General features: G+C 39.6%; 2 protein-coding genes across 2 annotated transcripts in view; one reads left to right on the forward strand and one right to left on the reverse strand.

Moving 5' to 3' along the window:
- Positions 1–12,211, reverse strand: part of FBXL13 (F-box and leucine rich repeat protein 13) — a 185,033-nt gene that overhangs the window by 165,094 nt on the left and 7,728 nt on the right. Inside the window, 2 exon segments of the mRNA XM_060157227.1 lie at positions 3,036–3,126; positions 4,047–4,150. Coding sequence (XP_060013210.1) covers positions 3,036–3,126; positions 4,047–4,150 — 195 coding nt within the window.
- Positions 1–12,211, forward strand: part of LRRC17 (leucine rich repeat containing 17) — a 168,502-nt gene that overhangs the window by 155,625 nt on the left and 666 nt on the right. The window contains exon 4 of the mRNA XM_060157231.1: positions 2,292–2,355. Within this exon, the coding sequence (XP_060013214.1) occupies positions 2,292–2,314 (23 nt within the window). The 3' untranslated portion in view covers positions 2,315–2,355. The remainder of the gene's footprint in view (positions 1–2,291; positions 2,356–12,211) is intronic.

A 12,211-nucleotide genomic window follows, 5' to 3' on the forward strand; every position in this document is an offset into this window, starting at 1 on the left:
TGAATATCGAGTTTGTAGATCTAACTGCAAACTTGCAGGAAATACAAGAAACAGAACAAATGAAAGGATTCTAGAGGAAATGAGAATGTGGGACATTTTACATGACAGATGATCTGTTTTCTTCTATAAATAAGTGGCGTGGGAAAAAAGAAGAAAGGAGAGGGCTTCCCTGGTGGCACAGTGGTTGAGAGTCCGCCTGCCGATGCAGGGGACACGGGTTCGTGCCCTGGTCCGGGAGAATCCCACATGCCGCGGAGCGGCTGAGCCCGTGAGCCATGGCCGCTGAGCCTGTGGGTCCGGAGCCTGTGCTCCGCAACGGGAGAGGCCACAACTGTGAGAGACCCTCATATGGCAAAAAAAAAAAAAAAAAAGAAGAAGAAAGAGAAATATTGCAGATGACAAGAGACATTAGATACATAACAAACCAAGTGTAATGTGCGGACCCTGTATGGATTTCAACTTAACAGAGCCATATGTGAAAAGGCATTTTCGAGGCAATTTGGAAAACCCAAATATGGACTGAATATGGAGTCTATATATATCTGAATGTAATCATCACTAGATGACATTCAGGAATTATTGCTCATTTCATTACATTTCATAGACAGTTGCACTGTGCTACGTTCTCTAAAAACACCATTTGTTGTTAAAGATGAACACTGAAGTATTTATTGGTAAAGTAATACAATTCCTGGGATTTACTTTCTAATACTCCAGCAAAACGGGGGAGGGGAGAATAATTAACAAGATTGGCAAAATGTTGATTATTGTTTAAGCTGAATGAAGGGGGATCATTATATATTCTCTCTACTTTTGAGTCATATTTAAATTCTTCTGTAATAAAAAGATGTTTTTAATGTTACAGATGCCTTTTCTTCTTGTAATTAGTAGGCCCACCTGGAGATTTCATTTCCTAAGAAATGAGAATCAAGTCTGTGAATTTAGTTTCCTCCTTACAATGGTTGATTCTTTAATCTTGGAACACACAGTTAAACTGTCTTTCTGTCTACTGTCATGAGAGCAGTTTCTCTTTTTTTTTTTTTGTAACTGTTTGGCTTACAGTTTCTTGTATTCAATCTTCTCTGTTTGCACAAATAGAAACAAATACATATTTATAAATAGACATGTCCTTGCTGTGGAGGACTTCATAGCGTGAGGCCATAAAAATGACTGCACGCTGAAACCATGCAAAGCAATCTTAATAATCCATGGGGAAAATTACAATTGTTTGTGATCTGTAAAATATTTTAGCAAACCATTAAAAACTCTGACTGGCAGTTATAACTATAGGAAAGAAAAATGGGGGGGGAGCAAAGCTATGTTTATTTAGTATACTGTAATTTAAAATATTAGAAACATTGAGGATTAAAGTGTTTTATGTCTTTGTGGGGGAAAAAAAAACCTTCGTTTTTCTCTGAGGGTGAAAGAGAAATGAATTGTCTATCCAGCCTAGGTTGAGCTCTCTAAGCAATCCTAGGCACCTAGAGATTCACAGTTTGCGAAGTCATATCTATTTTCTGTTTTTTCTAACTTACGAAGTGGGCAGCCTTTCTATGCCTTGGTGAATTGTCATACTCTTTTCTAAATCTGGATCAGCTTCCAATATTTTGTGCTTTTAATGTCATGAAATATCTCTATGAATTCCTTTTCAAATAAAACTTTAGATTTGAAGTAGCTACAGTGTCTCAGAATTCTGTGCAAACCTGTAAAGATTCTCTGTGGGCTTCTAGCTAGACATTGGACACAATCTGATTGTATTTTATAAGGTCATTTTCAAAATATTGATAATATTTACCCCTCTAGATCAGTGGTTTTTAATAATTTTAGTATCTTATAGCAATGGTTTTCAAGTGTTTTTTCATGTGACATTATACTCAGTGCAGTACTGTTCTAGAGGATAAGGGGTGGGGAGGAGAGGATCAAGAATCCCATCCCCTGGGTCTTCTCTCCCCAGCTCCTGAGGTTGCCCCCAAACACCTCCAAGAACACAGTTTGCAGATATCTGCACTCCATAGTGGATCAAAATTCTGTGGTTGATAAAGTCTTTAAGACACCCACACACCATGATGCAGATCAACTATGATCAAACATATGGGTTCTTCCCAGTGTATTGGTGCCTCTGAATCATCCCAGGCTTGGCAGAAATATCCCATCCCTCTATTTCTGTCTCTCTGTTGTAGATCACTGATTAGGATCTGGTGTTACTCTCCACCCATCCTTCTAAATGATGCTTCACCTTGTTCCTGGCTCTCAGCACCCACCGTGACCATGGCTTTGATTCTACTTTTCAGTGCCTGACGTCACCAGCAACTAGCCCTGCCTGTGCTCACTGAGACACCAGCCTGGGATCTAGAGGTATGACACATGGTCCCACACACAGCTAATTCGTGTTGCCCTTTCTCTCCCCACATGCCTTTTGCTATTTTAGCTTCTCTCAGGTGCACAGTCTTTGTTCTGAAAGTCTCCATATTCTGAATTACTTCCTTCCCCTCTTTACAGGATCAAAACCAGCTGTTGGAGCTGGTTGTTCCTTTCATTAACTTGGTCTGGTTTTTAAGTTAGGTCTCATTAATGTTTCGGCCATATCTTTGTAAGCATAATTCCCAGGCAGATGGCAGAGAGAATGGAGGGGGCGTGGAATACAAAGGAAGTAGATTAGAACGGAAAGAAAATATCCTCCTTTAAAGCTTTCCATAATGCTATTTTTGTCATTATAAAGATACAAGAGAGGAGGAGAAGGAGAAAGGGGGAGATTTAGTAGAGAGATTTTGTCAGAAAGAGAAAGAATAACTGCCTATCCAAATGCTTCTTGGAAATTTGGGGAGGTTTCTGTGAGTGTGGCTTTGTGCATATGTGTGTAGGGGGGTGGGGTGGGATGTTTGTATATGTGTATGTGATGTTCTTTCACGTTTCTGAGTGGCCCCAATTTCAAAAACAGTGTGACCTCACACCTCTCGTGAAATCTAAAATCTTTTTGAGAGCTTCCGTCCAAACTTAAGATGTATAGTGTAGAGTGTTTGGTTAATAATACTTACCAGCTGATCATCCAGTCCAAAAAGTTGTTCCACGTAAGTTTCCAACAGTCTCCGAATTTTGGGTTTCATTGATGGATCAATGCACATATCCCTTTAATAAAATCATAAAATGCAGTCAAAAATTAATTTCATTTCATAGTAATTAGTTCCATAATTAAATCAGTGATTTTAATGGGTGGAGGGGAAGGGAAGGGAAGGAAAAACACTTCCCCTTGGGAGAGGCATGTCAGAATCACCTGGAGGGCTTTTTCAAACCACTCCCCCCTCAGGATTCTGCTGTGCTCCCCAAGAAGCATCCTCATCCTGTCCTCATCCTCAACTTGAAATAAACTGTCCTATGAGCACACGTTGTTGATGAGAGTGTGCTATGTTTCTCACTTAAGAACCAGTGGATAAATTTTTCCTATTGAAGTTTGGGGGACTTAAAAGCCAATGGAGGGGAACTTCCCTGGTGGCGCAGTGGTTAAGAATCCGCCTGCCAATGCAGGGATCACGGGTTAGATCCCTGGTCCAGGAAGATCCCACATGCCACGGAGCAGCTAAGCCCATGCGCCACAACTACTGAGCCTGCGCTCTAGAGCCCGCGAGCCACAACTACTGAAGCCCGCACGCCTAGAGCCTGTGCTCAGCAACAAGAGAAGCCACCGCAATGAGAAACCCGTGCACCACAAGGAAGAATACCCACCGCTCTCTGCAACTAGAGAAAGCCCGCGTGCAGCAACGAAGACCCAACACAGCCAAAAATAAATAAGTAAATAAATTTATTTAAAAAAATATAATAACAGACTGAAAACTACTTGGGGTAACTAAATGTCCTAGCTCAATAAACAATCATGATTATATATATATATATATATATATATATATATATATATATATGCCTATGGAGGGATTCTTGGACAATCTTAAGATTGGAAACATTCATTAGCAAGACCTTTTTTGATAGTATACAATGAGTGTTTTACCTTCAAAATAAAATATCTCCCTACCATAAATCAAAACAATACTTACCAGAGAAGACTTTCAAGACCATTTTCCATTACAGCAGTGATCATTTTCTCTAAATACCTCAGGGGATCCTCAGGACATGTAACAAGTAGACCACATAACAGAGCCTGGGAAAATGAAATGGAAGCAGTGTTTCTGGATTTGCATGTTCTTACTAAGCAAGAGACTTTCTGTCAGACAAAGTCAAATAATGTGACAGTTTCTAAACTAAATGTGCTTTATAGATACCCCTCTGTGTTTATTCAATGTTACCAAATAACCAGAGCAACATGCAGTTTACCTTTACTCTTAAAAAAAATTCCATTGTAAATGGTGAGTTGTTGCATTATGTGAGGGGTCACGGGTTAGATCCCTGGTGCAGGAAGGGACAGTCCAATTGAAGAAATAGTTGTGATCAATGGTTTCTACCATTTTTAAATATGAGGAACTCCTTTTTTATTGAAGTATAGTTGATTTACAATGTTGTGTTAGTTTCTGGTGTACAGAAAAGTGATTCAGATATAGATATATTCTTTTTCATTATGGTTTATTATAGGATATTGAATATAATTTCCTGTGCTATACATTAGGACCTTGTTGTTTATCTTTTTTATATATAGTAGTTTGTATCTGCTAATCCCAAACTCCTAATTTATCTTTTTCCCCCTCCTCCTTTTCCCTTTGGTAACCATAAGTTTGTTTTCTGTGTCTGTTTCTGTTTTGTAAATAAGTTCATTTGTATCATATTTTAGATTCCACATATAAGTGATATCATATGGTATTTGTCTTTCTCTTTCTGGCTTACTTCACTTAGTAAGATAATCTCTAGGTCCATCATGTTGCTGCAAATGGCATTATTTCATTCTTTTCTTATGGTTGAGTTATTTTCCATTATATATATATAATGGAAATTGAATCAGTGATTTTAATGGGTGGAGGGAAAGGACGCTCCATATATATATATATATATATGTATATATGTATATATATGTATATATGTATATATATGTGTATATATATATATATATATATGTTTTGCACACAGCAACGAAGACCCAATGCAACCAAAAATAAGTAAATAAAATAAAGTAAATTTAAAAAATGTATTGGTGGGGCTTCCCAGGTGGCGCAGTGGTTGAGAGTCCGCCTGCCGATGCAGGGATGCGGGTTCGTGCCCCGGTCCGGGAAGATCCCACACGCCGCGGAGTGGCTGGCCCGTGAGCCATGGCCGCTGAGCCTGAGCGTCCGGAGCCTGTGCTCCGTAACAGGAGAGGCCCGCGTACCGCAAAAAAACAAAACAAACAAACAAAAAATGTATTGGTGAGTCATATATTGAATACCTCTCCATTTGAGACAGAGAAAAAGAGTTACAGCACACATCCCACAGAAACCACCTGGAGTGCTTAGACATTTCTCTTTGGTTCACTGGTGGGTCTCCTGGTACAGGTGTGGGGATGTGTATGTGTGTATAGCGGGTGAGGCTCTCTCTTTGGCCCTTCCTCCACATAGGGCCTCCTCTTGCTGGCTTTTTTCCTACTCCTCTGTCTCATGAACAAAATAATTCCACCTCTGAGTCATGCAGAGTTCTTCCCACCTACCTCCGTGAGCCAAGTGTCAACAGATCCAGGCCTGGAGGTCCTGGGTTTTAGACTCTCAGCAGTTCTCATAGTGTTCCTCCACATAAGAGCATAATTCTCCTGACTGAACCTGCACAGCACATTTTCCCATTTGCAGTAGCTCCATGTCCCCCCCCACCCCTTAGTGTGCAACCTGCGGGCTGGGAACCTAGCCCCTAGGGCTATGGCCAAAGGGTAAGACCTCGATGTCTCTCCCTTCCCAGCTCTGCCTCCGATGTAGCCCCACCCCAGCTGCTTACAGTGAGCACTCAGCCATCTGCAGACTAATTTCCTTCTCCCCCAGGCCTAAAGAATATAGTGATATGGGAGATCAGTATTCTCACCAAAGTTGTCAAGCTGGATTTGAATAGTCTTCTATTACCTAAGGGCTGAAGTTGTCTATTCCCTGGAGGCTAGACTTCAGACAGCTCCCTAAATAGCCCTGATGAAAAGCCCATCTGCTTTCTAGCCCTTCTGTGCCTCGATCACTATAGTACTGAGTTTCTCTACTCCCTACTCCACATTCTCCCCTTGATCCTAGTCTGGTACCCAGAGGACATCTGCAGCAGAATAACCTGGGGAATGAATTGGTCTCAGAGGATGAGGTCTAGGAACCTGCATTTTGATTGGCTCCCCAGTTGATTCCTATCACACTGAAGCCTTACTGGAATTCAGCTTTAAAGTAAATTATTGAGAAAATTGGGATCTGATAAATGAATATGAGAAGTTGCTTATTTCTTTATATTTCCAAGCTCCACAGATCAGAAAACTACTTTTCCTGAAAAGTTATCCTGCAGAAATCAAATCAAGTTGAAAGGATAAGTCTGTGGAGTGCTAATAAAGTCATATGGAACTAGCATAGTTCAAATGTTCACTTTTTGCATAACAAATCTCACTGTTCATAGTTTCCCACTGGGCAAAATAAAATATCCTGGGGTTTCACATCTTAATGTGTGAACAGTGCATAGCTCCATGCAAATATGAAAGCATAGTTAGTGAATCAATAGATTTTTTTTTCTGCTATAAAACCATTAGCTTGGTCTTTATAAGGAGAGACAAAATATGCAAAGATGCCTGCAAAATGAATGTTTGACTCTCAAAAAACGATGAGTAGGGCTTTATTATTGCTAGCCTTCTTAGTAAAAACTTACATGGTCAAGGACAAAAAAAAGACCATGACTTACTTGGCTTTCTCAGTCTTGTAAATTCATAAAACAATTGTGCAATCCTCCACTTTCTTTGCCTCTGCCTCCCTAATCTCAGTCCAGAATATTTCTCAAATATTCTGAAAAATGTCTGGGTACTTAGGACAAAGAAGGGTTTATCCAAGACGGTTGTTTCTACTCCTTTTCAGTACTACCCATCTTACAAGAAGCAAGATAATGCAGTGAATGGAGTCCTCTGGGTTTAACTCCTGGATCTGTAATTTTCTGGTGTGTAACCTCTGACAAGCTACTTCTCTTGTGCTTCTGTTTCCTTAACCATACATGGGATAATAAAGGTATATATATCATAGGGCTATCATGATAATTAAATGAATTAATGTATGTAAAGTACTTTGAATTGTTTTCTAGCACAAAATAAGTACTCAATAGATAATAATGATAGCAAGCCATCATCATTTTTTAAACCATTCCACTGCTAATTATCACTTCCATTACAGGAAAAGACTTGGACAAAGAGAAAATAAATTTTTAAATATTCCCTTGTACCATTCAAAGGCCAGTGTAATGACAGAGAAAGAGAGACTTTATACCAAGTCTATTGGAAGAGATTAAGACCAATGCATTTGGTCTTGGTTAGGAGAGAGAAATGGTTAGGAGAGAGAAGTTGATAGAACAATAGTTTAAATATAAATAGCAAGGCAGGAACTGTATATTAGAACTATGGGTAGATATAAGACACTTGAGAGAGCAAGTCTTGTTTATCTTTTTAGATACTCAGATAAACATAGGAAAAATGCTAAGGGCCTAAGTAGCAATATAGAAGATAATTGCTTCATGAGGGCAGAGCTAAAAGTGATTACCAAATGCTTGTGGGGTCCTCAGCAGTTGGAGAAAGTTTCAACTGGTAAGGAGAGGGCAAGGGTCTTCCTCTTGGCAAGAACAAAACCTCAGGGGCACAAACCAGTTTGGCTGGAATGGAGGATAAATGTAAAAGAGAAGCAGGCAGAGTCACTCTGTGACGACGTCAGAATTCCATACCGGGACCCAGGACTGGATCTTCCTCTAGACACAATAGGTCATTCATGATCAAACCCCTGCAAGATCAATCACATGGCCAAGGTCACAGATGGCCATACAACAGAGAGTCGCAGCTCAGTGTGTTTCCAAGATCCCTCTAGGGTTGACCTCGACTTTTAGAGGGTATATTCTTGCTTCTGGATTTCACAGATGTGGCAGAGAAGGGCCAAGTGATTCACAGAGCCGGCATGTTTTTAAACTACAAACCCCGGACTCCCCCCTGGCCCATACCATGCACTCAAACAAAATTGTGTGCATGTGTATCTTTCTCCAGAACTTGAGAGGTTTTTTTTCACGTTATCTCTTCCAAAATATTTTATTCATATGCCAACCCCCAAACACATTCTTCTTTCAAGTAGATGGTAATCAACATATAGTTTACACCTTGTTTTTTTTCCAGATGAGATTGCTTTTAAAATTGCAATGTCAGCACCATATAGTTACAGAAACCCCTTTACTTAGGAGGAGGCTTAAGTTTCTAAACATTGTCCAAAGTCCCTTCAAACCTCCCTACCCTCCAACCCCCAAAACAATCCAAAGTTCCATCTCAGAAATGCTCACCATCCCCATCTGTAGTAGAGACTGTGTTGGCATGCTGTAGTTCTAGGAGTGTCTTAATGTTTTTCTATGGAAGTTAGTAAGTTAAAAATTTGTAAATAAAGGGGGTTCTGTGTCTTGTCAACATTTAAATAGAGGGTGCCAAATTTTTATTTTAGAAACTCTATAACTAAAAACATATTGAAGATTATCAAAAGGGATCAACTGGATTTAGCCATTAAGGAGGGACCCCAGGGACAGGAAGATGCCCCCAAGGCCAGAACTTGAGGGGTTTTAAGGCAGACTGGACAGGAGAGGAGACGAGGTCTCTATGAAGTGAGAGCAAGACAGTAAAAGCAGGATCCTAATACCTGTGGGATTGTGCCTGGCCCAACAGGGAGGTGGTCACCAGCCATGTAATCCCTAGATGAGTAGGTGAATTGTTACTGAAGAAATAATAAGCCTTTGGGTTGTCATATGCCTTTGGGTTGTTTAAGTGTACCATGGGTTTTCCTCTGGAACTGCATCTATGAACTGGCTGGCTGGGCTAAGGGAACACAGCAAACATAACTGCCCTCAGGGGAAGCCACAACCTTCTAGTCCCAGGGTCCAGCCAAATGAGTTAGTGTGACCAGTTCCTTCTCATCTACATAAGCTTGTGGTCTCTTGCTCATATATTTAGTAATTCCTGATTCTTGCATCTCTGGCAAGTATTTGCAGCTATTAGTCTCTAAAAAAACTTCCGATAGTAGAGTCTATGTGATTTAGAAATAAATACGTTTTTTTAAAATACAGATTGGAAACTTAATCATGAAAGAAACACAAAGCATAAAAACTGCATAAGAATTTTTAAAAACATGTATTTATTTATTAATTTCTAAAAATAGAAAACTTTGCATAAAGATCATGGTTTGTAACTTAAACATGCCCTCTGCTGGGCAGATCTAGTTTTGCAAACTCCTTTAATCTTTCCTAGTTGTTAAACCGAAACCTGAGCTAACACTTTCTCACACTCGCAGATGCAATCTTTATATGTAGGGGCTAAAGAGTTTTGTAGACATTATACCCTTAATATCTTGCCCATCTTTGGTCCCTATGGGGCAGGCCTTGTTTGTAGACAGTGTGCTGACTTCTGCCTAGTATGTAGAAAATTGAAAGAGAAACAGATTTCTAAATACTTCTGATAACCTACTGTTTGATATTCTACCAATAGGGCTTCATTGTATGGACTCCTAGCTTAGTGATAGCTTTTAAAATATAGATGTCTTTTGGAAGGAATATCTCCAAGGAAGGAGATTCCAACGGTGGTGGGATGAGTATTTCAGAGTTCTCAGAGAGAGAAACAATGAATATAGTGAGAGTGAAGAATTTGAAGGCAATATTCAGTTTCCCCACAACTGTATCGAGGCGCAGGCTCTCAGTGTCTACATGTAGATAGTTTTTTTTAAAAACTTTGAATTTCTGAAATATACTTTTGCCAAATCTTAGAATAATATATAGAAAGTAAATATTTTATTGCCCAAATTCCCAAGTCTTTGATCATTTAGTTCACTTTTTTTTTTCAAATCTAAAATTAAAGTTTAAAACAATACTGGACTCCAAGGTCTAAAAAACTGTCTCTATGTTTATATCTGTTGTATAAATAATACACCTAGGTTGCATGACACTGTGCTAGGTGCTGATGGTCTATGAGGTCTACTCACTTGCTGCAACATGGAGGACAGGAACCATGAAGGAAGAGATTATTTCCTGTGACTGATCACAGTGGTTTCAAATTTTGTTTTTTAAATCAGAGAAAAAAAATCTTAAAAAAAAACCCAAACTCATGGGAATCCCCAAATATAATCTAGATCCTTTCTTAACCTCTAGAGCATCCCCCATAGGTGTCCTTAGAACCCTGGGATTCTGCTAAAAAAGGAAAAAAAACTTTGGAAATCTATCAGTATGCAATTAGTCACACACAGGCCTACGTGAAAGCAGAGTGAGAAGATTTTATGGAAGTGCCATCGTAAGCAGGAAAAGAGGCTGACCCATCTAGGAAAGAGGGTATCCAGGAGACCTCAGCTGGCACAGCAGCCAGAGGAGAAGGGCTCTCGTCCCAGGGAGACCAGACACAGGCCTGCAAACTGGCCAGCTAGCTGGTTTCCTAGACTGAGAAACCAGCACTTGCCAGCAATGAGTGTTTTTATGCTTCCTATGCTTTCTTTGTATGTTTCTTTTCTAATTCTCCATCAGTAAATTTCACTTGATAATAGTATGGGAAAGCAAAAAAGGAGGCACTTGTCCCTACACATAAGCCTGTTTTCATTATTTTGTTTAAATATATGAACTTTTTCTGATTATAAAAATATATATGTTCTATGTAATTTGGAAAGTTGAAAAAAAATACAAAGAAAATAAAAAGCAACCATCATCCTGACAACCAGAAATAGCCTCTAATAAAAATTTTAATTTCAGTCTTTCCTCAATACATATATTTTTACAAAATTAAAATTAGGATCATACTACAGTTTTTTTAAAAAATAAATTTATTTATTTTATTTTTGGCTGCGTTGGGTCTTCGCTGCTGCGTGCGGGCTTTCTCTAGTTGTGGTGAGCGGGGGCTACTCTTCATCGCAGTGCATGGGCTTCTCATTGCAGTGGCTTCTCTTTGTTGTAGAGCATGGGCTCTAGGCACGCCAGCTTCAGTAGCTGCGGCACGCGGGCTCAGTAGTTGTGGCTCGTGGACTCTAGAGCGCAGGCTCAGTAGTTGTGGTGCACGGGCTTAGTTGCTCCATGGCATGTAGGATCTTCCTGGACGAGGGTTCGAACCCGTGTCCCCTGCTTTGGCAGGAGGATTCTTAACCACTGTGCCACCAGGGAAGTACCTACATATACCTTTTTTTATTCCTGGCTAGTTATTACATTGCGAACATTTTTCCATGCCACCAAAAATTCTTCAAAACATCATGTATTGAGGTTGGTTGGTAACCTATTGCATAAAATTATACCATAAATGTTTACAGTTTATAAATGGCTGGACATTTAGGTGTTTTTAACTTTTTCCCTTTATTAAAAATTATATGATATACATATTATCACTACTAATGATGAAATGTACATATCTTCACCTCTATTTCCTTAGAAATAGAATCAAAATGTGTATTTTGAAGATCTTCATACATTTCTCAAAATTGCTTTTCTAAAAAGATATTATCAGTTTATACTTTCATTGATAGCCAATGGGAGTGTCCCATTCACCTTGCCAACACTGAGAATTAAAACATTTTTATATTTGTTGATTTGATGAAAATAATTCATTTTCATCTACATTTCATTTTTTCAGTGCAGTTAAATTAGTTTTCTTACATTTACTAGCTGCTATAGACTGAACCGTGTCCCTGCAAAATTCATATATCGAGGGGCTTCCCTCGTGGCTCAGTGGTTAAGAATCCACCTGCCAGTGCAGGGGACACGGGTTCAAGCCCTGGTCTGGGAAGATCCCACATGCCATGGAGCAACTGAGCCTGTGCGCCACTACTACTGAGCCTGTGCTCTAGAGCCCGTGAGCCACAACTACTTAGCCCATGAGCCACAACTACTGAAGCCGGCACGCCTAGAGCCCATGCTCCACAACAAGAGAAGCCACTGCAATGAGAAGCCCACGCCCTGCAACAAAGAGTAGCTCCCGTTCGCTGCAACTAGAGAAAGCCCGCATGCAGCAACGAAGACCAAATGCAGCCAAAAATAACTAAATAAATTTATTTTAAAAAAATTCATATTTTGAAACTCTATTCCCCAATGTGATGGTATT

This window comes from Lagenorhynchus albirostris, chromosome 8, assembly GCF_949774975.1.
Source record: "Lagenorhynchus albirostris chromosome 8, mLagAlb1.1, whole genome shotgun sequence".
Classification (NCBI taxonomy): Eukaryota; Metazoa; Chordata; class Mammalia; order Artiodactyla; family Delphinidae; genus Lagenorhynchus; species Lagenorhynchus albirostris.